The following is a 27401-nucleotide window of genomic DNA, read 5'->3' as shown; positions in this document are numbered from 1 at the left end:
AGCTTAATTGTCTACATAGAATATCCTAAGGAACCTACCAAAAACTCCTGCAACTAGTGAGTTGAGCAAGGTCACAGGACACAAGATCAATACACAAAAACAAATTTATTTCTATATATTAGAAATGAACACATGGACACCAAAATTAAAACCACAATACCAAGTAAAATCACTCGATAAAGAATATTTAGGTGTGAATAAAACAAAATACATGCAAGACTTCTATACTGTAAACTATAAAATGCTGATGAAAGAAATCAAAGATCTAAATAAATGGAGAGACATACCATGTTCACGGATTAGAATATTCAATATAGTAAACATGCAGTGCTCCCCAAATTCTTATACAGGTTTAATGCAATTTCTATCAGACTCCAGCAAGATTTTTTTTTTTTGTGGATATAGACAAGATTATCTAAAATTTATATAGAAAGCAAAGAAACTAAGATAGTTAAAACAATTTTGAAAAAGAAGAATAAAGTGGGGGCTTCCCTGGTGGCGCAGTGGTTGAGAGTCTGCCTGCTGATGCAGGGGACACAGGTTCATGCCCCAGTCCGGGAAGATCCCACATGCTGCGGAGCAGCTAGGCCCGTGAGCCATGGCCGCTGAGCCTGCGCGTCCGGAGCCTGTGCTCAGCAACGGGAGAGGCCACAACAGTGAGAGGCCCGCATACCAAAAAAAAAAAAAAAAAGAATAAAGTGGGAGAGAATCAGTCTACCCAATTTCAAGGCTTACTATATAGCTATAGAAATCAAGACTATGTAGTATGGGCTGACGGATAGACACATAGATCGGTGGGAAAGAACAGAGAACTCAGACTCACACAAATATGCTCAACTGATATTTGACAAAGGTGCAAATGTAATTTAGTGGAAGAAAGCCTCTTCAACAAATGGTGCTGGAGCAATTCAACACCCGTAAGCAAAATATAAATAAATAAAGAGGAAGGGAGGGAAGGAGGGAGGGAGGGAAGAAGGAAGGAAGGAAGGAAAGGAAGGAAGGAAGGAAAGAAGGGAGGGAGGGAGAGAGGGAGGGAGGAAGGAAGGGGGAGGGAGGGAGGGAAATAAGGGAAAAGAGGGAGAGGGAAAGAGAGAAGAGAAGAAAGAGAAGGGGAGAGAGAGAAAAAAATTTTGCCACTATTTAAGACAGAGCACTTCATTGATGCTTTTACCCAGTACAGACGCCTGGAAGAATATTAGAAGGGAGAAATTTGGAGAGAAACTGGTTTGCTGGCTGCAATCTTTCAATAAGAACAGTAGTCCTGGAATTCATCCATTCTCAGGGATCACTGAGGTCATAGTTTGCAGTTCACCTGGAGAAGAATTATAACCTTTACATGAATCTCCAATCAAAAGACATCTAAACAAGTCTCAGCTGGGAAAGGGATATGTCTTACATTGGTTTCTTCATCTGAAGGAGTGTGAAACACCTACCTGGATTCTGCCTCAGCAGTATGGCTTGTTCCAACAGCCCTGCGAAGTTAATCGGAATGTGTAATTTCATCTGTTTTTACTCAGGAAGAAAACACACAAAAACCAAATGTGGCCTATATTGACTCCAAAAACAGAAAAGTATTTCAGTAAAAGTGGCCACTTTTAGCAAGGATTTGTACAACCCAAGGCTAGGCTACCATCACTGCCCTATATCACTTACCACCTCCAATAAATGTGTGCTGCACCTGTCTGCCTGGCTGGCATTGCTTTCCAAAGGTACTTCCAGATTCTGCATTGTTCAAACCAAGTCAGGATAAACCTGCCTGTTATGTCCCAAATTATGGTGATTCCCAAGGTAGTAATAAGCAAATTTTATGATCTGCACAAAATGTTTTAATCAACCAATTACAGCAAAATTACAGAAGATTTAATAGGGTGTGAAAAATACATAGTTTATATAAATGTAGCAACAATCATCATCTCTCTTCAGCTCAACAGCTGAGTTTGTGTTGAGGGTAGTTCATCTGCAAAGAGCATAATAAATGAACAGGAAAATAAAGTCTACTCATAAATTTTACAAATCAAACATTTTTTTCATAACATGTTATATTTATTTTATTTTTTTAACATCTTTATTGGAGTATAATTGCTTTACAATGGTGTGTTACTTTCTGCTGTATAACAAAGTGAATCAGCTATACATATGCATATATCCCCATATCCTCTCCCTCTTCCGTCTCCCTCCCACCCTCCCTATTCCACCCCTCTAGGTGGTCACAAAGCACCGAGCTGATCTCCCTGTGCTATGCGGCTGCTTCCCACTAGCTATCTGTTTTACATTTGGTAGTGTATATATGTCCATGCCACTGTCTCACTTCGTCCCAGCTTACCCTTCCCCCTCCCCGTGTCCTCAAGTCCATTCTCTATGTCTGTGTCTTTATTCCTGTCCTGCCCCGAGGTTCATCAGACCCTTTTTTTTTTAGTTTCCATATATATGTGTTAGCATATGGTATTTGTTTTTCTCTTTCTGACTTACTTCACTCTGTATGACAGACTCTAGGTCCATCCACCTCACTACAAATAACTCAATTTCATTTCTTTTCATGGCTGAGTAATATTCCATTGTATATATGTGCCACATCTTCTTTATCCATTCAACTGTCGATGGACACTTAGGTTGCTTCCATGACCTGGCTGTTGTAAATAGAGCTGCAATGAACATTGTGGTACATGACTCTTTTTGAATTTTGGTTTTCTCAGGGTATATGCCCAGTAGTGGGATTGCTGGGTCATATGGTAGTTCTATTTGTAGTTTTTTAAGAACCTCCATGCTGTTCTCCATAGTGGCTGTATCAATTTACATTCCCACCAACAGTGCAAAAGGGTTCCCTTTTCTCCACACCCTCTCCAGCAGTTATTGTTTGTAAATTTTTTGATGATGGCCATTCTGACTGGTATGAGGTGATACCTCATTGTAGTTTTGATTTGCATTTCTCTAATGATTAGTGATGTTGAGCATCTTTTCATGTGTTTGTTGGCAGTCTGTATCTCTTCTTTGGAGAAATGTCTATTTAGGTCTTCTGCCCAATTTTGGATTGGGTTGTTTGTTTTTTTGATACTGAGCTGCATGAACTGCTTGTGTATTTTGGAGATAAATCTTTTGTCAGTTGCTTTGTTTGCAAATATTTTCTCCCATTCTGAGGGTTGTCTTTTCATCTTGTTTATGGTTTCCTTTGCTGTGCAAAAGCTTTTAAGTTTCATTAGGTTCCATTTGTTTATTTTTGTTTTTATTTCCATTACTCTAGGAGTTGGGTCAAAAAGGATCTTGCTGTGATTTATGTCAAAGAGTGTTCTTCCTGTGTTTTCCTCTAAGAGTTTGATAGTTTCTGGCCTTACATTTAGGTCTTTAATCCATTTTGAGTTTATTTTTTTGTATGGTGTTAGGAAGTGTTCTAATTTCATTCTTTTACATGTAGCTGTCCAGTTTTCCCAGCACCACTTATTGAAGAGGCTGTCTTTTCTCCATTGTATATTCTTGCCTCTTTTATCAAAGATAAGGTGACCATATGTGCGTGGGTTTATCTCTGGACTTTCTATCCTGTTCCATTGATCTATGTTTCTGTTTTTGTGCCAGTACCATGCTGTCTTGATTACTGTAGCTTTGTAGTATAGTCTGAAGTCACAAGTCAAACATTCTTAAAAGCTGTTGAAATGTCTCGTTCTAGGATGTACACCCTTAATGCACGCGGTTTCTGGACGTCAAGTGGACACAGTGAAGCTGCTGTTGAAGATGGGAGCCAATATTAACATGCAGGACGCTTATGGCCGCACAAGTCTATGCCTGGCAACCTATCTGGTACCAACTGTGTCTGTGGTGGCTGTCAAAGAGTGGGGTGGACTAAATGTGTTGTTATGGGGCCCCACTTGCAGAAGAGTGTTCTTAGATTTGTGCAGCTGGCCAACAGAAATAGAACTTAAAAGTTTTGCTTTAATAATGTCCAACATTTATATAATGACTTAGAGTTGGTTTCATGGATTGAAGTCATTTTGGATCTTCCTAACAATCCTCTAAGTTAGAGGTGATATTGCCATGAGAGAAATATTCTTTTCCATCTTAATTGCATCAGAATTTCCCTTGGGGCATTTCTCAGCACAGTTGGTACTCCTTCTACGAATGCCCTCTGTTAATACCCTCAGTGGGTGGTAACACTTGAAGCTGCAGTTAACCTCTTTGGGGTAGGATTAGTTGAGTGGAAGCTGAAGGATGAGCAAAGTAGAGAACAATGAGAACTGGGAAGAGTGGTGGGTAGGGAGTAGGGGAGAAATACCAGTCTCTTAAGGACAACACCAAGCATAGGATTCAACCCACAATCAGTGCCTAACTTAAAAATTACATAGAGCCAGTCCTCAACACGAGATTTCAGTCTGGCATTTCCCAATATTAGCACAAGCTTGGTAAAGCCTTACTGAAAATCTTCAAACCTCTCTCCTCTCAAATCTTCCCTGTAATCCTTTCGGGAGACTCCAGGGCTATCTTGAGTCCAAGTCAAACAAGTCCTCCTTGTTGCCCCACGAAGGTCATCATTCTCCCTCCTCTCCAACGTGGCTCCTGCAAATCTTCATCATAACCACTGTTGCTGCCGATGCAGCTTCTTGCATTTGCTGTTGCTGCCCATTGACAGTGGTGGATTCACCCACGGTGTCCTGAAGCTGCCCTGGACAAGTAGAACACTTCCCTTCCCCAAACACTACACCTTCCTGCTTGCAATAAAGCATTGCCCAGTCCTCACAGAGATTTTCTTTAGACACTACTCTTTCATTTCTTATTTGCATGCCCTCTTTCTCTAGGACTCACACATGAAACTGGGAAGAATTTTTCGAAGTGTTGGGGTGCTTGTTTCAAATGTGGGTTCCTGGATTACACCCTAGACCTCCTGAGTCAGACACTCTGGGAGCAGGACAGGGGTTATGGGTGGAGAGAGAAGTGCCTGCACGTTAAACAAATCTCCCCAACAATTTTTATGCCCATTCAAGTTTGAAACACACTGATCTGTGAGTACTAGGTGAAGTCCAGTGTCTCAGACAGACTTATGATGGCCTTTCCAGTCCTCCTCCCTTCTGGCACATGCCCTAATAACTGCTCTTGCTGTAGGGATTTTTGGTGTCTGAGATGAGGATCAGGGGATGGAGGAAGGGAATAGAGATGGTTTCTAAATTTAACTGCCAATAGCATACAGAATAGAGTGAAACCAAGCAACACTTCTTTCAAAATTCTAAAATTCAAAATTTCAAATTTCTTGGGCTAGGTAGCACTTAAGGGACTGGGAAGAAGTTCTCCTCTAGATCACAGTGAACAGTGAGCCTAGCGAGGTGCCACCGTTGCATACAACTCTTTCTAGGAGCGCATTCTAAGGAGCTGCATAGGGAAGTACGCCGGCATGACAGCATGGGCATTACCCTCTTACTGTTGACCCCACCTCTGTCTGGCAGCCCAAAGCAGGGCCCCTCACTGGCTCTCCTGAGGATCCCTGGGAAGGTGAGAGTAGGTGGTATCTTAGTGATTACACAGTGAAGCCCACCACTCCCTCTGGCAATGTTTGTATTCAAGTATTAAAGAGGAACTAGGCAAAGGGAGCACTCAGAAACTGTCTCAGTCACAGCTTCAAGCTCAGTATACAAATAAACTTACCATAGATGTGTGATCCTAGGCAAATTTCTTCACCTCCTTATGCCTCTTCCTCATTTGTAAAATGTAGTAAAAATAATACCCTAAGTTTATTACTGTTGAAGGAGAACCACATGCAGAATCACTCAGAACATAGTAGGTCCAAAACATATTTGTTGGTTCTGAATAGTGACCATGGGTTTCAGATGAAGTCAATGGTTTTCTGATTTCTTTTCTGAAGAAAAGAAAGAAAACCACATACACCCATAGTTCCAGGAAATGTTGCAAAATGATAAAAATGTTTCAAACCCTTCCACATCAGAAGATTTGTTTTTCAAAAACTAAAACTTTGGCCACTCAAAAATTTGGCAACTCTGAAATTTGTCCAGCATGCCTTTCTTTTGGGTCTCCTGGCCATATTTTTCCCTTTTAATCAGAAAACTTGATGACGGGCATTAGGAACTAAAACCAGATTTAATACATTAGTAAACTATGAAAATTATTTGCTTCTACTTAAGACAGATATTATTGGTCAGTTCTACAAAGCCACATTCAATTTTAGAACCTATGAATTTTAATGTGCTTTTGTAGAAAGATTTTTTTTGCAGACTTTTCAGAACCAAAAGGCCTTTTCTGATGATTATCTTTTTTTCTCCTCCATGCATTTAGTAACATTTTTATTGCTTCCAGTACTGCATGGGAAAATCTTCAGTAATCTTTCTCTTGTTACTGGGTAATCTTGAGGCTTAACTATACAAGAATGGAAGAAGGCAGGAAAAAATAGAGCTTTATTATGTTATTCTTCATAATAATAACTTCAGTTACTCATAAGTTATTATTATACTCATATACTTCATATAAGTATACTTATATACTTCATTTACTTATAAGTTTACTTTTAATTAGGTGAGTAACCCAAATGATTCTGGATGAATGTAGGAGGTATTCTCCTTGGCATGTGAGCCAAACTCAGTTATCAGCAGGGTTGGGTCAGTTACTTAAAGAATTAACAAACAGAAAGGGAGGACTAGCCTGCAGTTATATTTTCCCTTTGAAACAGGAGAGACAGTGGAGAAATGACCCAGCTGTAAGTGCTAACCAAGGAAGGACAAGCATCAGATGTGGCAATATCAGGTCTCAATCTGGTGAATTAGTAGACAACAGGGAGTTCAAAGGAAGTTTCTTGGGGAATTCATAGGGGGATAAAACACAACAGTGGGGAGCCCTTAGAGGGTGCTGGTGATAGCCCCATATTCAGCAGCAGAAAGATCAGTCAACAGGGTGGCAGGGTCCCAGCCATTGGAGTAGGGCTTAGTTTAGAATTCCAGGCATCAGGAAGGGGACTGACTAGAATAAGCAAGATATTATCTTTGTGGTTACTAGAAAAAGAACTTGGAAAAGAGGACGAAGGACCATTTATCAGATATAGATGAATTGAGGCATCGAGTGGAGGCTGTGACTCAAGAATGACATAGGAGCCCAGTTTTGGACAATGACATCCAGGTCAGACCGTTGACGAGCATGATTTGGAGCTAAGCCCATAGAATTAGGGTCTAGAGCTGATTAATCACCCCCATCACATTGCCACATTTGGCTCTAGGAACTGGGTATAAAAGTGGAATGCCAGCAAGTGGCCCTAGAAATGGGGAGGCAGACGCGGAAGAGTCTAGGAATCAGTCTGCATCTTACAGGGTAAAGGTCTCAGAAGACTCAGGAATCCACACCTCAAGACCTTCAGCCCTCTGTTGTCTAAATGGGAGTTATGGTCCTTAACCAACCACTTCAGGTCCAGTAGAACATGTTTTTAGCCAAACCAAAGAAGAAAGGGAAAGAAAACTGGAGAAAGTTTGTTGGACTCTGTTACTATGTTATGCGAGATTGTGTTATATAACGATGCTTTTGCTTTTCCAGGGTTGGCTGGAAGGCTGTGTGAGTCTACTAAGAAATGGTGCCAAGCACAATATCCCTGATAAAAATGGCCGTCTGCCACTGCACGCTGCCACCGCTGAGCCCGATGTGAGGTACGTAGCCAGGTTCACACGACGCTCAAGTTGGGAGGCACCCAACTTGGATTAGAAGGTCACCTAATCCAATCCATGTGGCAAATAAAAACAAAATCCATCCATTTTTTTGGTATTTGCAGCAGACAGGACCCCATCTCAGTGAATCAAAATATCCTGGAACAATCTCAACTCTAGTCTCAATCCCAATTTTATTTCGATAAAACCCTTTTCTCCTAGTCTCTGATTTAAGAAGAAGTGCTGTTTGTCATCATCTGAATTTCTTATATTCATTCATTCAATTAATCAGTCAATTATTAACTCAATGACTATTTATTGAGTGCTTATTATGGGCCAACCACCGCTCTAGGCCCTAGAGTTCCCCAGTGGGCAAGCCAGTGTCTCTGACCTCACAGAGCTTACTTTCTAGTGCAGGAGTTAAGTGGCACACTAGTAAACAAATAAATAGGATAATTTCAAATAGTGACGAGTGTTGTGATGGAAACCAAACAGGGTAAGGGAAGGTTAATGTATGAACCCAGAGTCATGCCAACATTTATGGGCTGGAAGGAGGCAAAGACCCAGCAAAGGAGACTGAGACAGGGGGACCAGTGGGTGAGAAGGCAAACCAGAAGTGTGAGCTGCTGGAGACCATGCAAAGAAAGCCCTCAAGTAGTTGGATGATTGAGGTCACCTTTTTGTAAGACGATTGAGCAACAAAGGAAAAAGCTTTGCCCAGACCAAGTGTAGCTACCCCAGGCCTCTGTATCCAAGTGGCCTGGGTCCCCAGTCTTTCGAAAGCCCCTCCTGGCAGCTTGATGACAGCACACTTCCCACTGTGGAATCAGCAAGGTTCCGTTCCAGGCACTTCCTGAACCTCTGCTGACGGAGCAGGCCTCTGACAGGAACTTCACACTCCCCAGAGCTAGGCTGCAGGCCAGCAGCACGGTGGGTGCATTCTGCTGCCTCCTTCAGACCCTGTGTTCAGAAGTAAACTGAAGCCATGCGGGGATTGAGGAGACCAAGGCCCCTTCCAGGTTGAGAGGTAATAGGATTTCTTCATTTCAGTCTGTTTACACTAAAGTTAAAGGACTTGGGAAATTCCAGGACTATTCCCAACCAAGCCTTGCCTCTTATTATCATTGGATCATATCCAGGAATAATAGAAAACTAGGATTTACTCAAAGCCCAACAAAACAAGGAAGTTTAGAGAAGAAACAGCAATCCCAGAGCTAACAATCAGTAGACATCATAAAAAGATGACTACCTTTTGATGAAAAAAGAGTGACTTTTCTAGACAACCCACAAAAATATTTAGTCACAAAATCATACTGTCTTCCCAAGAGTAATCTTTAGAAAATACATTTTAAACGTACCTTTTAAGACTCTTCTGCCCCAATTTACTCCACTTAGAGGATTTTTACCTGCCTCACTCAGAGTAGTCATTTCAAAATCTACCTGATTCTGGAAAATGAACACCTGCTTTAGTTATGGTAATCATAGCTGTTGTAACAAATAAAACCCAAAGCTTCAGCGTTTTAACATAACAAAAGTTTAGTCCAATATATGTTACCTGGATGGGGGCAGGGAGCCTCCCCTCCACAGGTAATTCAGGGATGCAAGCTTGTGGCTTCATCATCTCCTAGCATCACAGAATCCTTTTTGTTTGGCCTGCAGATAGGGTAAGAGGAGCTTAGATAAGCCTTACTTATTTCTTTAAAATCTCAGCCTGTGAATGACACAGTTCACTTCTGCTCACATTCCATTAATAAGGATGAGTCATTTGGCCATAAAGAGCGGTGGGGAATATAGTCCCTGACCAAGAATCCACCTTCTGGTGATGATTCCAATCCAAGAAAGGGGGACAAGAATTTTGGTGAAAACCTGGCTCTGCCGTTAAACCATTGCACCTGCGGGGTGAACTAAGCCTTGGCAGTCAGAATCGCACTCAGGATCAATTTGGTCAATAGATTTGGTTCATCATCTGAAATCACTACAATAATATATTAAAAACTAAGTGTACTTCCTCTTTTGTGGACTTATTAGACTATTTCTTATTATGCCCAGCAGTGCCCCTAGACTCTCTAGGATTTACATTACATCACTATAACTGAGATAGCACAGAGCTGTGGCTTCCCCTTCTCATGAAATTGTCCCAAATGACCCAGTCACCACCTTAGGAAGAGCTGAAGCCAGAAAAATAAACATCCTCTGTGTGCTGATGATATAGTTTTATTGTCCTAAATGGACAGTTAGCTGATTCTGGAAGATAAAATCTGCTTTTGTTATGGTAATGCTAGCTGCTGTAACTAGTAAAACCCAAAGGTTAAGATTAAATATTCCAAAACCAAAATTATCATACCTGTTAAATGTTCTCCGAAAATGAATTGGGTTAAACCTTAACAACTGTCGACTGAAAAAAAAAAAAAAAAAGCACGACGTGAGAGTTGTGAGTTAAGTTTTATTTGGGGCAAAATGAGGACTTATAGCCCAGGAGAGAGCATTTCAGATAGCTCTGAGCAACTGCTGCAAAGAGGTAGGGGGGAAGGTCAGTATATATGTGATTTTAGTGAAGGGGGAGCACACAGTTTTGCAGAAGGTTGCTGCTGGTCACAAGGAGCAGACGTCACCATGAAAGATTTTAGTGCTTTTCTAGATATGAGGAGATGCAAGAATTGGGCTCATAAAATCTTCTCCTGAAAATATCTAACTATCTGAAGGCCCAGGTTCTGCCAGTTTTTCCCACAGCACAGAGTGCCTCATTCCTGATCTCCACCCTGAACTCCTTTCAGGAGGTGTTGAAGGTCAGCAGTCTCAGCAGCTTGTGATTTCACCCTTGTAGGGATAGATGGCAAGTGCCAACCTTTAGTTTGACACAAACCCATGTAGCAAATCAACTGGCTTTGTTACCTAGAGAACATTTCAAAACTAGCTTGATTGAAAGGATTCCTTATGGAATTACATTGCTTAAAATTAGATATTTTATCATTGTTTTACTGAGAAATTTTATGGCCATGGCAGAGTTTGATAACATCGGCATTAAATCCTTCAAGCCGAAACTAACCGCACCAGAGAAGTTGGACTTCAGTTGCCCATTTGTTTGTGTGTCTGCATGAACTCAGAATCGTTTTCTGAGAAAAAAAGTTCTTGGTCTGTCTTATGGGCACTTTCTAATCCTAAAATCATAACGCAGAAGGGAGTGACCTTCCATTAGGCCATGCATACCTGTTTGACTATTTAATTTTCCTAAGTGAATACAACTTTAAGCCAGCTTGTCTGACCATTAAAGCATATAGGTCTGTAGTTACAAAAAGGATGACGATGACAAACAGCACTCATTGTTTATCATGTTCTGAGCAAAGTTCTTAGTGCTTTCCACGTACTATCTCATCTAATCTTTACCACACCTCTGTGATAGGTAATATTTCTATCCCCATTTTATAGATGAGAAAACTAAGGCATCAAGAAGAAAACTAATTGCATAGTGCATGTGTGAAGATAAGTAACCTGCCCAGTGGGTCTGCTGTGCTCCTGGAGTCCACGGCTGTGGACTTGTTGAATTTACTTTAATAGCCACATTTTATCCTTAAGCCCTCAGTCTACACTGAGAGGCCTTATAAGAAACAGCCATACAAAACTCCTTATTGTCTGATTGTCAGGAAATTTTTTTTTTGTTACAGTGTCCAAAAAAATCTTTTCTGAAAAACCACAAGAAAAATTTCTACTAAAGGAGGAATTCCTGTGCTTCTCCTGATAAATTATTTTTTATTTTTACTATGTGGACACTGTGACTTATGATCATGTTTCTCTCTTTGCATATTTAGAAAACTCAAAGCCCAATTTGTGTCTCACCTCTGGCATGCACATAGGACCATAATTATGTGTTCTTTATCCTGCCCTCATTTTCTCTTTGCCTAGTGTTTTCGCCTGTGATCTTGTTTTACTATATGTATCTGAAAACCACCTAAATTCCTGTTTTTGGATTGAGGTAAAGGGTGGCCAGGAGTGCCAGCTCAGGAGTCAGACTGACTGAGTATGAATCTGGCTCCGTATCTTACAGACCACATTATCTTGGGCAAGTTAACATGTCAAGGTTCAGCTAGCTTTCTTTTCTAGAAAGTAGGAATAATACAGTACTTACCTCATAGGTAAGTAGGCAAAAGTAAATGAGAAAATATGTGGAAAGCACTGAACACTGTCAATTGTCCATGTTCAGTAAGTGTTAGTGGTGATGATGAGGGTGATGATATCGATGAAGATGATGATGGAAGATAGAAATAAAGTACCGTAGATCAGCACTAAAGAATGAAACCCTGCTACGGCCACCCACCAGCTCTCACCCTGGCCTTCTTCATCTTAGCACACACAGGTCCACAAAAAATATATCTGCACACACAGGTGCATGCCCACACAGTCCTGCACCCACTGACATGAGCATACATTTACTGCGAAGGTCATCAGGGTATGAACAGCGCTCCCATTTGTATTAACCTTGGGACATTGTAGAGCATTGCAAGATTTTAGAACCCAATGAACATTAGACTGAACCATTCAGTGTACATGCATCTATATTTTTCCTCTAATCATAAGCATATGTACCAGCCACTTTGTGGCCTTGTACTCAGGTATTCATACTCCTTTTAAAATCCACTAACTCCTATATTTCCAAACAGCACACTCCTTCCACTCGGTGCTTGCTGGAGACTATTTAGAGTGAAGTCTCAAACTGAAGCTGCTTATAAACAAGCCAAGGGGACACTTCAGTTAGCCCTTTGCCTCCAGAGAAATTTTGGTTCTCTGATGGAAACAACTCACTAGCAAACCAACCAGTGGCAATATACAGCCTTAGCTAAGCTACATCTCTGTGGGAAATCTAAGCTGCTGCCGGGATGAAGGACCTATAATTAAGAACACGAAGGCAAGCTGGATGTACAAAAGCAAAGGAGCACAGGTTTCATCTCACGAGTCCCCTTCCTGCTTTGAATGCTCTGCTTCTCAGCAGGTCCGAGTTTTCTCCCTTTCAGCTCCCCATTGCTTTTCTTGCTTCCTTGGCTGGGACATTCAGAGGGCGTCCATGTGAAAGAGGGGGCATGATCATTAAGACAGAGCTCCAAAGAGCACGCAGTTGTGTTTGTACAACACTGCGCATGCTAGAGTTGCAAGGCGAGCAGCGATTTCCTCTGAAAGCAGCCACAGGGCTCTCTGAAAGTCTTTTTTATGGTCTCCATGGTTACCAGCAGATTTTTTTTTTTTCCTGCCAGAGTGCCAGCAGCTCTGCCTCTTTTCATTGCTCTTGATTACAGCCAGAGGGAGGAAGGAAATCATTTCTTTGGGGTCCTATTCTCTAGTTTCCAGGTGATGCATTCTAACCTGCAGTGGATGTTTCAGGCAGCTTCAGGGACAGGAGAGCAGATGACTGGCTTGGGGACCCTTTTTCCCAGCCATCCCTGGGCTGAGCCCCCTCCAGGACTGTGAGCCCAAGGGGCCAGCAAAACAGAGAAGCTCAAGGAGACAACCCTCCCCCCTTTCCTGGATACATCTAGCTGAGCTCTCTCTGGCCTACCAATCACCTAATGGCAATCACGGGACCCCAGAATATAAAGGGTAGGAGCCTTTTAAGAAATTAATCATTATATAGAATTTATTATAGTATGTAAAGTCCATGTTAAGTGCTTTATATGCTTTGACCCATTTAAAGTTACAACAAATCTTTAAGAAGTAGGGTTGTTATGTTTATTTTAAAGATAAGAAAATGTAGGCACTGAGAGTTTTATACCTTGTCCAAGGTCTGGCTGATTGGTGAGGGAGCAGGGCTTCTAATAGAAGCAGTCTGGCTCCAGCCTCCATGCTCTTATCACTCACCACTCTGCCTGTCTGGGAAAGCTCCTGCTGGGGACCTGTGCCTGCTGTCCTGGCAGCTGGGATGAGGTGAGCCTTATGCTGTGGCCTGGAGATCTGAGAGCAGAGTTTTAGCTGGTGCTAATAGGAAATTGGGCTGGGGGGTCATGGGAGAAATACTCCTGGGTCACCTTAGCACAAAACAGGAGCTCTGAGAAAACAAAACTAAGAGGTCTGCAAGTCCGCTGTTAATTAAGACAGATGTGGGACAAGTATCTTGCAGATGACCTCTGAACCACGGAACGGAATGGGATAGAAGCACAAGGCTGGAAAGCAGACACCTGGTTCCTAGTCCAGGCTGGACAACCAGGGCAACGTGTGATGACCTTGGCAAGTAGTGTAGTGCATCAGGTCATTTGCTCTCATAAAATGAGAGAAAGAGAGAGAGAGAATACTCATGTGTAAATTTGTACCAGCTTTAAAGATCGATGAGTCTCGGCGACCTAGGAGCCAAATGGAGGCAAGCAGTGTAGATTGGCATATGTCACTCAGGGTCGTGACAGGGAAGACATGAAATAGTAAACGAGATGACCAAGAAGGTTTAATGAAAGACTATTTGAAATTAACCGGCAAGAGATGGTGACAGTCTGCCACCCCCACGCCCCTCCAAAAGCAGGAAAATGTTCCTCCCCTAGGCCACAAGAGGTGAGGAAGGAAGCTGTTACTGGAAACCTGCTGAGAGCTGGGCGGTAGTTGTAGTGTAGGAGAGGGGCCACCTGGCAGGAGCCAAGGCCTTTAGTAGAGGAAAAAAATCATTGTCAGAAAGGAGAGTGGCTTCTCTCCTTCCTCCTGCTGGTTCTCCCACTGACCAAACCCAGTGGGAGGTCAGAGGGCAAGGGACCTGGATGATGAATTATTGGAGGTCAGCCTCAGAGTAGGACACTGCAGGGCAGAGACTGGATCTGAGAGACAAACAGAGGACTATCCAGCACAGGGCTCACCCTGTGACCCTTGGAGGCTCACCCAGGATGTGAGAAGAGGTCTTGATCTCCCCACCCCCATTCTCATCTGGTTAGAGCCCACTTCCCCCAATGTGATCACACTGCTCTAGAGGAGCCCCAGAAGATCCTGTCCGACTACAGCTGATCTCAGTCTGCTCAGGGTTAGCCAAGGATAACCAGATTGGACCACCGCTGACCTCTGCTCACTCTCACTCTCCCTCCCCCAGCACTTTGGACCACATGTGCCCGAGAGATTAGACAATGGCCACTAATGAGAGAGAGAGGGGAAAGAGAGAGAGAGAAAGAGAGAGAAAGGAAAGGGAAGGGAAGAGAAGAGTAGAGGGCAGGGTAGGGGAGGAGAGGAGAAAGGAGAGGAGAGAGAGAGAGAGAGAAGGAAAGAAAGAAAGAAGAAAGATAGTCACCCATTACCCTCCCCCCCATAAAGCAGCTATAAGGGAAAATATAAAAAATAGCATTAACCAAAATACAGTTATTTTTGTAGCATGTTCCCACCTGACGGGGAAATTCTAGAATTCAGAAAGGATAAAGAGATGTGCTGTTCACAGTCATAGACACTGTTCCTTTAAAATCTGTATACTAGGAGTTTTACACCTGTTATGTTATTTAACCCTCACCACCACCGCCGCTGTTATTATCCTCGTTAGAGAAGTGAGGATACAGAAGCTCAGCGAGGTCATGCAGTGGTGAGGCCAGAATTAAATCACAGCAGTATCCTGGCTCCCCAAAAAACAGTGATAAGACTAGATTTAAAACCTAGGCTTCTTGGTTATATTCCCCCCACTGAAGAAGTCCACCCCCATTTAAGTTCTCTTTGTAACACTGTATGATCAATCCCTCTGATTAATATTAAGCAATTTACTACTTAGGACTTTAGATGTCTTCTCAGCTGAGAGACAGTGAAAATCTGATTCAGGAGGAGGCTAAGCCATCTTATTTTTCAAATAACTGTTCCAAAGTAATTGCCGAATGTTTTCATTGTCTGCCCATAGACAATCCTTTATCATCTCGGTGAGTATATTAGTTCGCTGGGGTGACTGTAACAAAATACCACAGGCTGGATGGCTTAAACAGCAGAAATTTATTTTTTCACAGTTCTGAAGGCCGCTGCTGGAAGGCCAACATCAAGGTGCCAGCAGGGTTGGTTTCCTCTGAGACTCTCTCCTTGGCTTGCAGATTGCCATCCTCTTGCTGCCTCTTCACGTGATCTTTCCACTGTAAGGGTGTGCCTCTGGCGTCACTCTGTGTGTCCTAATCTCCTCTTTTTATGAGAACACCAGTCAAATGGGATTAAGGCCCGCTGTAATCCTTCATTTTAACTTAATTACCTCTTTAAAGGCTCTATCTCCAAATATAGTCACATTCTAAGGCATTGGGGGGTTAGAGCTTCAACATACAGATTTGGGAGGGACACAATTCCTTCTATAACAATGAGTACCCATTGATTTATTCACTCAGCACCTTTCTCAGTGGTTTCCAAATCTGATTGTTTACCAGAATTTTCTGAACAGCTTATTTAAATGGTAGAAGCTATGCTTCTCTCCAGACCTCCTGCATCAGAAACCTTGAATATACAGCCCAGGTAAAAAAAAAAAATCTCCCCAGGGAATTCTGAGATGGAGCCAGGGTTAAAACTTCTAGGGTTAAGTATTCTAGAAATAACACTTACTGTGTTCTAGGCATGCTTTAAATGCTGTATGCATGTTAACTCATTTAATCCTCACACTGATCTATAAGGTAGGCACTGTTTGTTACCCTCATTTTATAGATGAGGATGCATAGGCACAGGGAAGTGAAGTTACTTGCCTGTGGTCACAGAGCTGGTCAGTGACAGGACTGGGATGTGAACCCAGGTAGTCTGGCTCCAGAGTTTGGGCTCCTAACCACTGTACTCAACTGCTTCTCTCCCACATATGGAGTACTGACCTCAGTCAACCAAGTATTGGGCCCAAGTGGGATAAGAACTTGAACTTGAGAATCATTGGCAGTTGTTTCACACTGTTAACTGCCATTGCATGCTTAGGTATTTGTGCGTTTTAGAAAGAATAAGCGGAAGTTGTAAATGCTGACTGCCTCCAGTACATTTAGAAGGCATGACATGTGTACCTAGTGGTGAAGCAATTTGAAAGCACTCTGTAAGTTTATGGAAAATGAATAAAAAGTAAGCACTGGAGGACTTTGCTTCTTAGAGTGAACGCAAAGGGATACCGTTCTGGTGAGTAATAAGTGTGAGGATTCGCTTCCTCCGTTCTCTTTGGCTGCTCCAGAAGCACTAAGACAGAGAGGAGGTGGGAGAAGAGATAGAAGTCTTCCTCCTACCTGCCTTCTTGTGCCTTCTTACCTATCACACTGGCTTTTTTTCCGTGGATCTTTCCCCTAGTAAATGCAGAGGGCATATGGTCATTTGGAGGCCTTCAGCAGACTGTATTTCTAATGTCATGTTCGCATTCAGACTCTGCTCTTTTAAGCCACTTCTCCTGTTTTTCTTTACAGGCTCCTAACAGTCCTGCTACAACAGTCAAGCCTCAACGAGATTAATCAGCAGGACAGTGAGGTGAGCCTGCCCTCTCAAGGAACAGTTGGCATTGTGCATGTTAGGGTGGGAATAAGGGCCTTTCTGAACCACAGTGCTTCCTCTCTTAAACGTGCAAGGAGGGGGTGGAGCAGTTCTGTGTTCCTACCCTGAGAGGGAAGCCTGTGTCTCCGCTATTAATTCAGGAAGAAATTCATCCCTCTGTGGGTGTGGGTAGCTTTTAATAGGGAAGGATTTATTGCATTAAGTATTTAAGCATTTATCATACCACTGAAATTTTATAATTTCCCTTTGGACATTGAGAAATAAATATTGCTCTTTCCTGTCTTCTCAAGTACCAGAAACTTCGATGGCTGCCGACGCTCTCTCTTTGAGTGAAAGATGACAGATAGATGATAATTCTAGGCTCCCTGCTCCAGAAGGCACATTATTATTATTTTTTTAATTTATTTTTGCTGTGTTGGGTCTTAGTTTCTGTGCAAGGGCTTTCTCTAGTTGTGGCAAGTGGGGGCCACTCTTCATCGCCATGTGCGGGCCTCTCACTATCACGGCCTCTCTTGTTGCGGAGCACAGGCTCCAGACGCGCAGGCTCAGTAGTTGTGGCTCACGGGCCCAGTTGCTCCGCGGCATGTGGGATCCTCCCAGACCAGGGCTTGAACCTGTGTCCCCTGCATTAGCAGGCAGATTCTCAACCACTGCGCCACCAGGGAAGCCCAGAAGCCACATTATTAATGCCAGTGATCACAACTGCTGTTTGCTTTACGTTGCAAGGCAATCCTGTACAAGGCTTCCAACAAGACAGCACAGCACTCCCGACTAAGTTCCTGAGGGAGGGTGGGTCAGACCAGGCAGAGCTGCCCCAAAGCAGTTGAGGGTCTTTTATCTACTTAACTCTTCTAAAAACCAGGTCTGATTTTTATTAGCCAGCCTGATGTCTTTAATAGTTTCTTAAAACTGATTTAAATACCCGATTTTTCAAGGAATTTTTTTTAAAGTAAGCTTGGTTTGACTGCACTAAGAATGTCTGATAACTTGAAGAAAGTTTGATAGCACTGAAAGTGCACATGCCTCAAGATGCCAAGTAACGCTGTTTTCAAGACGACCTGGCCATAGGCAACAGGATGGGAGGAAGCCCTCTAACAGGGGCGGGCCCCCTACCCCATATTTCTCCTGGGCTGGGCTCCCCATCTTTCTTGAGCCTTCTGAACAAAGGCCTCCTTCCAACGGGCTTGGCAGTAATGACCACACCAAAAAGCCCCTACATCACAGCCTGGGTCTGAGGTTGGACACCTCCCTGACTCAGTGGGGACATGCTGCTTTCACCCACCCACGTCTTCAGTGGTTTAAAGCAAAACCTCAGATGAGAGAATATTGCACTGTTTTAAACTTCTGCTTTAAAAACGAGAACCAGAGATGAGCAAGTACGCTCTGATCACTCTGCCCATGGTGTGAAATCAGGGAGCTTGGGGGCTTGCAGTTTATGTCAGCTGATCAAGAACTTCTAGATTTTGGGCAACTTGCCAACCACTTCTTCCACCTCCAACTCCTACCTTCACTCCCTCCACTAACTGGGACTTATTAGAAAGGGGGCAAAGTCAGTCATTCACACCCTAAAGCTAAATTCCTCTTACAGACATCCAACTCTGTCCCCTCAGTGGAGCTGAACATCCCCTAGCAAAGTGACAGTTCCCTATTTTTTCCCACCCTGGGAGGCCCTTGGCTGGTGGAGACAATGAATGTAGACAAAAATCTTTCTAATAGTGGTAATTGTAACACTTCTCAGATAATATGTGGTAAATATTGGAAAAGTCTCTAGTTCCTTCTCATGCAAAGCAACCTCTCAGAGAACATTCCTCCTGCTCTTACACCAGCATTCTGACCTGTTGGCATTTTTGAGCAGGAGCTTCAAAAAGGACACTTCCCCCTAATGTCGCAGCTTCCTCTTCGCACCATGTCACAGCATGTTTGAAATCCATCTGAAGCCAACTACTAAGTCTTCCCTGTGTGTTTCATTAACATATATATTGCTGGTGTGAGTCAATCCACATAAATTTGCAAGGGCTAATTTGCTCTTTGCCATTGGACAAAGGACAGTTCTGAAATGGAAAGAACACGGCCCAGGCTTTGTCATTTGTTACCTTGGAGGAGTTCCTGCATTTGGCTTCTCGGTGTTCTGAATAAGCAGTTGCTTACTGAACCCCGCCCCTCCCACAATCACTTTTCCAGTGACTTCCAAGCACAATGTAGTCTCCATCATATATGAGGGGGTAACAGTTAACAGTTAACAGTTAACACTCTACATCTGCTAAATAACAGGAAGCAAAAAACAGCAAAGGCAAAAGAAATCAGGGAAAAGGTAAGCTATTGCTGGCAGAACATTATGGTTTCCTAACGACAAGAGGAAAGAGCAAGACACAACCCCTATATAGTGTGAATAAAATTATTTTCCAATAACTGAAGGACTCCCAAGCTTATCACAATAATGGTTAAAGGTTAAATGATCAATTAATAGAAATCTAACTTCATTAAGAGACATATTAGATTGTTAACTGAAACTAAAGAATGGAGAGAGGGAGAGAGGAAGGAAAAAATCTGTTTCTGAAGCCGTCCTCTAACTGCTTACATAAAAAAACCATATCTGCCACTTTATATCAGAGAGATGAATCTCTCTCTAGAGGCTGTCCTGATCTGAGCTCAGTGACTTAAAACATTTCTTGTGTTGTTAGTTTTTACTTGTATAAGCAATACATGAACACATTTGCTTCTTTAAAAATTTAAATATTACAAGTAATACTAGAAGTCCATGATTACTTCCACCCCACCACCTTAGCCCCCAATTGCTATTTGATGTGTCTCTTTCCCAGTCTTTTGTCTTTTTACACTATGTGTGTATATATATATATAGACACATAGGCACTATGGAGTATAACATGAAAGATATCTCATGTTATATGTTGTTCTGCAACTTGGATTTTCACTCCAGAGTATGTCTTAGAGTGTCTTGGATATGTTGATGCATATAAATCTGGCTCGTTCCTTTTAATGGCTTCATGATTCACACTATGAAAATACATCCTTATATTTTCTGTTCCCATATGAATATTTAGGTTGTCTCCAATTTCTCACTGTCACAAACACTACTCTGAAGGGTGTTTCTATAAGCCTCCTTGAGTATTTTATATGAGCATTTCTCTAGAAGAAAAATTGTTGGGCAGTAGAGAGTGTACATGTGTGGGTGTGGGAGGGGTTCTATTTTTTTTAATTGAAATATAGTTGATTAACCATATTGTGTTAGTTTCGGGTATATAGCATAGTGATTCAGTACTTTTGCAGATTATATTCCATTATAGGTTACTACAAGAGTATGATCCCCTACACTATGTAGTATATCCTTGTTGTGTATCTATTTTTTTTTACATCTTTATTGGAGTATAATTGCTTTACAATGGTGAGTTAGTTTCTGCTTTATAACAAAGTGAATCACTTATACATATACATATGTTCCCATATCTCTTCCCTCTTGCGTCTCCCTCCCTCCCACCCTGCCTATCCCACCCATATAGGTGGTCACAAAGCACCGAGCTGATCTCCCTGTGCTATGCGGCTGCTTCCCACTAGGTATCTATTTTACGTTTGGTAGTGTATATATGTCCATGCCACTCTCTCACTTTGTCCCAGCTTACCCTTCCCCCTCCCCATATCCTCAAGTCCATTCTCTAGTAGGTCTGTGTCTTTATTCCCATCTTACCCCTAGGTTCTTCATGACATTTTTTTCCCCTTAGATTCCATATATATGTGTTAGCATACGGTATTTGTCTTTCTCTTTCTGACTTACTTCACTCTGTATGACAGACTCTAGGTCCATCCACCTCACTACAAATAACTCAATTTCGTTTCTTTTTATGGCTGAGTAATATTCCATTGTATATATGTGCCACATCTTTATTCATTCATCCGATGATGGACACTTAGGTTGTTTCCATCTCCTGGCTATTGTAAATAGAGCTGAAATGAACATTTTGATACATGACTCTTTTTGAATTATGGTTTTCTCAGGGTATATGCCCAGTAGTGGGATTGCTAGGTCATATGGTAGTTCTATTTGTAGTTCTTTAAGGAACCTCCATACTGTTCTCCATAGTGGCTGTACCAATTCACATTCCCACCAGCAGTGCAAGAGTGTTCCCTTTTCTCCACACCCTCTCCAGCATTTATTGTTTCTAGACTTTTTGATGATGGCCATTCTGACCGGCGTGAGATGATATCTCTTTGTAGTTTTGATTTGCATTTCTCTAATGATTAATGATGTTGAGCATTCTTACATGTGTTTGTTGGCAATCTGTGTATCTTCTTTGGAAAAATGTCTATTTAGGTCTTCTGCCCACTTTTGGATTGGGTTGTTTGTTTTTTTGATATTGAGCTGCATGAGCTGCTTGTAAATTTAGGAGATTAATCCTTTATCAGTTGCTTCATTTACAAATATTTTCTCCCATTCTGAGGGTTGTCTTTTGGTCTTCTTTATGGTTTCCTTTGCTGTGCAAAAGCTTTGAAGTTTCATTAGGTCCCATTTGTTTATTTTGTTTTTATTTCCATTTCTCTAGGAGGTGGGTCAAAAAGGATCTTGCTGTGATTTATGTCTATGTCTTCCTCTAAGAGTTTGATAGTTTCTGGCCTTACATTTAGGTCTTTAATCCATTTTGAGCTTATTTTTGTGCATGGTGTTAGGGAGTGTTCAAATCTCATACTTCTACATGTACCTGTCCAGTTTTCCCAGCACTACTTATTGAAGAGGCTGTCCTTTCTCCACTGTACATTCCTACCACCTTTATCAAAGATAAGGTGACCATATGTGCATGGGTTTATCTCTGGACTTTCTATCCTGTTACATTGATCTACATTTCTGTTTTTGTGCCAGTACCATACTGTCTTGATTACTGTAGCTTTGTAGTATAGTCTGAAGTCAGGGAGCCTGAATCCTCCAGCTCCATTTTTCGTTCTCAAGATTGCTTTGGCTATTCGGGGTCTTTTGTGTTTCCATACCAATTGTGAAATTTTTTGTTCTAGTTCTGTGAAAAATGCCAGTGGTAGTTTGATAGGAATCACATTGAATCTGTAGATTGCTTTGCATAGTATAGTCATTTCCACAATGTTGATTCTTCCAATCCAAGAACGTGGTATATCTCTCCATCTGTTTGTATCATCTTTAATTTCTTTCATCAGTGTCTTATAATTTTCTGCATACAGATCTTTTGTCTCCTTAGGTAGGTTTATTCCTAGGTATTTTATTCTTTTTGTTGCAGTGGTAAATGGAAGTGTTTTCTTGATTTCACTTTCAGATTTTTCATCATTAGTGTATAGGAATGCCACAGACTTCTGTGCATTAATTTTGTATCCTGCTACTTTACCAAATTCATTGATTAGCTCTAGTAGCTTTCTGGTAGCATCTTTAGGATTCTCTATGTATAGTATCATGTCATCTGCAAACAGTGACAGCTTTACTTCTTTTCCGATTTGGATTCCTTTTATTTCCTTTTCTTCTCTGATTGCTCTGGCTAAAACTTCCAAAACTGTGTTGAATAATAGTGGTGAGAGTGGGCAACCTTGTCTTGTTCCTGATCTTAGTGGAAATGCTTTCAGTTTTTAACCATTGGAGACGATGTTTGCTGTGGGCTTGTCATATATGGCCTTTATTATGTTGAGGAAAGTTCCCTCTATGCCTACTTTCTGCAGGCTTTTTATCATAAATGGGTGTTGAATTTTGTCGAAAGCTTTCTCTGCAGCTATTGAGATGATCATATGGTTTTCCTCCTTCAGTTTGTTAATATGGTGTATCACGTTGATTGATTTGCGTATATTGAAGAATCCTTGCATTCCTGGAATAAACCCCACTTGATCATGGTGTGTGATCCTTTAAATGTGCTGCTGGATTCTGTTTGCTAGTATTTTGTTGAGGATTTTTGCATCTATGTTCATCAGTGATATTGGCCTGTAGTTTTCTTTCTTTGTGACATCCTTGTCTGGTTTTGGTTTAAGGGTGGCCTCGTAGAATGAGTTTGGGAATGTTCCTCCCTCTGCTATATTTTGGAAGAGTTTGAGAAGGATAGGTGTTAGCTCTTCTCTAGATGTTTGATAGAATTCGCCTGTGAAGCCATCTGGTCCTGGGCTTTTGTTTGTTGGAAGATTTTTCATCACAGTTTCAATTTCAGTGCTTGTGATTGGTCTGTTCATATTTTCTATTTCTTCCTGATTCAATCATGGCAGGTTGTGCATTTCTAAGAATTTGTCCATTTCTTCCAGGTTGCCCATTTTATTGGCATAGAATTGCTTGTAGTAATCTCTCGTGATCTTTTGTACTTCTGCAGTGTCAGTTGTTACTTCTCCTTTTTCATTTCTAATTCTATTGATTTGAGTCTTCTCCCTTTCTTTCTTGATGAGTATGGCTAATAGTTTATCAATTTTGTTTATCTTCTCAAAGAACCAGCTTTTTGTTTTATTGATCTTTGCTATCATTTCCTTCATTTATTTCTGATCTGATCTTTATGATTTCTTTCCTTCTGCTAACTTTGAGGGTTTTTTTGTTCTTCTTTCTCTAATTGCTTTAGGTGCAAGGTTAGGTTGTTTATTCGAGATGTTTCCTGTTTCTTAATGTAGGATTGTATTGCTATAAAATTCCCTCTTAGAACTGCTTTTGCTGCATCCCATAGGTTTTGGGTCGTCATGTCTCCATTGTCATTTGTTTCTAGGTATTTTTTGATTTCCTCTTTGATTTCTTCAGTGATCACTTCGTTATTAAGTAGTGTATTGTTTAGCCTTCATGTGTTTGTATTTTTTACAGATCTTTTCCTGTAATTGATATCTAGTCTCATAGCGTTGTGGTCGGAAAAGATAGTTGATACAATTTCAATTTTCTTAAATTTACCAAGGCTTGATTTGTAACCCAAGATATGATCTATCCTGGAGAATGTTCCATGAGCACTTGAGAAAAATGTGTATTCTGTTGTTTTTGGATGGAATGTCCTATAAATATCAATTAAGTCCATCTTGTTTAATGTATCATTTAAAGCTTGTGTTTCCTTATTTATTTTCATTTTGGATGATCTGTCCATTGGTGAAAGTGGGGTGTTAAAGTCCCCTACTATGAATGTGGTACTGTTGATTTCCCCTTTTATGGCTGTTAGTATTTGCCTTATGTATTGAGGTGCTCCTATGTTGGGTGCATAAATATTTACAATTGTTATATCTTCTTCTTGGATCAATCCCTTGATCATTATGTAGTGTCCTTCTTTGTCTCTTCTAATAGTCTTTATTTTAAAGTCTATTTTGTCTGATATGAGAATTGCTACTCCAGCTTTCTTTTGGTTTCCATTTTCATGGAATATCTTTTTCCATCCCCTTACTTTCAGTCTGTATGTGTCTCTAGGTCTGAAGTGGGTCTCTTGTAGACAGCATATATATGGATCTTGTTTTTGCATCCATTCAGCCAGTCTGTGTCTTTTGGTGGGAGCATTTAATCCATTTACATTTAAGGTAATTATCGATATGTATGTTCCTATTCCCATTTTCTAAATTGTTTTGGGTTTGTTATTGTAGGTCTTTTCCTTCTCTTGTGTTTCTTGCCTAGAGAAGTTCCTTTAGCATTTGTTGTAAAGCTGGTTTGGTGGTGCTGAACTCTCTCAGCTTTTGCTTGTCTGTAAAGGTTTTAATTTCTCCCTCAAATCTGAATGAGATCCTTGCTGGGTAGAGTAATCTTGGCTGTAGGTTTTTCTCCTTCATCACTTTAAATATGTCCTGCCACTCCCTTCTGGCTTGCAGAGTTTCTGCTGAAAGATCAGCTGTTAACCTTATGGGGATTCCCTTCTGTGTTATTTGTTGTTTTTCCCTTGCTGCTTTTAATATGTTTTCTTTGTATTTCATTTTTGACAGTTTGATTAATATGTGTCTTGGCGTGTTTCTTCGTGGATTTATCCTGTATGGGACTCTCTGTGCTTCCTGGACCTGATTAACTATTTCCTTTCCCATATTAGGGAAGTTTTCAACTATAATCTCTTTAAATATTTTCTCAGTCCATTTCTTTTTCTTTTCTTCTTCTGGAACCCCTATAATTCGAATGTTGGTGTGTTTAATGTTGTCCCAGAGGTCTCTGAGACTGTCCTCAATTCTTTTCATTCTTTTTTCTTTATTCTGCTCTGCAGTAGTTATTTCCACTATTTTATCTTCCAGGTCACTTATCCGTTCTTCTGCCTCAGTTATTCTGCTATTGATCCCATCTAGAGTATTTTTCATTTCATTTATTGTGTTGTTCATCGTTGTTTGTTTCATCTTTAGTTCTTCTAGGTCCTTGTTAAATGTTTCTTGCATTTTGTCTATTCTATTTCCAAGATTTTGGATCATCTTTACTATCATTATTCTGAATTCTTTTTCAGGTAGACTGCCTATTTCCTCTTCATTTGTTAGGTCTGGTGGATTTTTATCCTGCTCCTTCATCTGCTGTGTGTTTTTCTGTCTTCTCATTTTGCTTATCTTACTGTGTTTGGGGTCTCCTTTTTGCAGGCTGCAGGTTTGTAGTTCCCGTTGTTTTTGATGTCTGTCTCAGTGGCTAAGGTTGGTTCAGTGGGTTGTGTAGGCTTCCTGGTGGAGGGGACTAGTGCCTGTGTTCTGGTGGATGAGGCTGGATCTTGTCTCTCTGATGGGCAGGTTCACGTCTGGTGGTGTGTTTTGGGGTGTCTGTGGACTTATTATGATTTTAGGCAGCCTCTCTGCTAATGGGTGGTGTTGTGTTCCTGTCTTGCTAGTTGTTTGGCATAGGGTGTCCAGCACTGTAGCTTGCTGGTCGTTGAGTGAAGCTGGGTGCTGGTGTTGAGATGGAGATCTCTGGGAGATTTTCACCATTTGATATTACGTGGAGCTGGGAGGTCTCTTGTGGACCAGTGTCCTGAAGTTGGCTCTCCCACCTAGAGGCACAGCACTGACTCCTGGCTGCAGCACCAAGAGCCTTTCATCCACACAGCTCAGAATAAAAGGGAGAAAAAGTAGAAAGAAAGAAAGAAATAGGATAAAATAAAATAAAATAGAGTAAGGTAAAATAAACAGTTATTAAAATAAAAAATAATTATTACGAAACAAAAATTTTTAAGTAAAAAAAAAAAAACAAAAAACGGACGGATAGAACCCTAGGACAAATGGTGAAAGCAAAGCTATACAGACAAAATCTCATACAGAAGCATACACATACACAGTCACAAAAAGAGAAAAAGGGGAAAAAATAATATATATTTGCTCCCAAAGTCCACCTCCTCAATTTGGGATGATTCATTGCCTATTCAGTTATTCCACAGATGCAGGGTACATCAAGTTGATTGTGGAGATTTAATTCGCTGCTCCTGAGGCTGCTGGGAGAGATTTCCCTTTCTCTTCTTTGTTCGCACAGCTCCCGGGGCTCAGCTTTGGATTTGGCCCTGCCTCTGCGTGTAGGTCACCGGAGGGCGTCTGTTCTCCGCTCAGACAGGACGGGGTTAAAGGAGCAGCTGACTCGGGGGCTCTGGCTCACTCGGGCCGTGGGAGGGAGGGGTGCAGATGCGAGGCGAGCCTGAGGCCGCAGAGGCTGGTGTGATGTTGCACCAGCCTGAGGGGCGCCGTGCGTTCTCCCGGGGAAGTTGTTCCTGCATCCTGGGACCCTGGCAGTGGTGGGCTGCACAGGCTCCCCGGAAGGGAGGTGTGGATAGTGACTTGTGCTCGCACACAGGCTTCTTGGTGGCGGCAGCAGCAGCCTTAGCGTCTCATGCCCGTCTCTGGGCTCCGCGCTGGTAGCCGCGGCTCGCGCCCGTCTCTGGAGCTCCTTTAAGCAGCGCTCTTAATCCCCTCTCCTCGCGCACCAGGAAACAAAGAGGGAAGAAAAAGTCTTTTGCCAGTTTGGCAGGTCCAGACTTTTCCCCGGACTCCCTCCCAGCCAGCCGTGGTGCACTAAACCCTGCAGGCTGTGTTCACGCCGCCAACCCCAGTCCTCTCCCTGTGCTCCAACCGAAGCCTGAGCCTCAGCTCCCAGCCCTCGCCTGCCCCGGCGAGTGAGCAGACAAGCCTCTCGGCTGTTGAGTGCCGGTCGGCACCGATCCTCTGTGCGGGAATCTCCCTGCTTTGCCCTCCGCACCCCTATTGCTGTGCTCTCTTCCGCGGCTCCGAAGCTTCCCCCCTCCGCCACCCGCATCCTCCGCCCGCGAAGGGGCTTCCTAGTGTGTGGAAACCTTTCCTCCTTCACAGCTCCCTTCCTCTGGTGCAGGTCCCATCCCTATTCTTTTGTCTCTGTTTATTCTTTTTTCTTTTGCCCTACCCAGGTACGTGGAGAGTTTCTTGCCTTTTGGGAGGTCTGAGGTCTTCTGCCAGCGTTCAGTAGGTATTCTGTAGGAGTTGTTCCACGTG

General features: G+C 42.0%; 1 protein-coding gene across 1 annotated transcript in view; it reads left to right on the top strand.

Moving 5' to 3' along the window:
• The window catches only part of ANKRD55 (ankyrin repeat domain 55), a gene marked incomplete at both ends in the record, with an annotated part of 100395 nt that overhangs the window by 33377 nt on the left and 39617 nt on the right, over positions 1-27401 (top strand). The window contains 3 exons of the mRNA XM_082650422.1: positions 3659-3789; positions 7510-7619; positions 16949-17009. Of these exons, the coding sequence (XP_082506548.1) occupies positions 3659-3789; positions 7510-7619; positions 16949-17009 (302 nt within the window). The remainder of the gene's footprint in view (positions 1-3658; positions 3790-7509; positions 7620-16948; positions 17010-27401) is intronic.

This window comes from Grampus griseus (genome assembly GCF_964374135.1).
Source record: "Grampus griseus genome assembly, chromosome: 3".
NCBI classification, from domain to species: domain Eukaryota; kingdom Metazoa; phylum Chordata; class Mammalia; order Artiodactyla; family Delphinidae; genus Grampus; species Grampus griseus.
The sequence above is the reverse complement of the archived record's forward strand: the minus strand, read 5'-3'. Positions and strand labels throughout refer to the sequence as shown.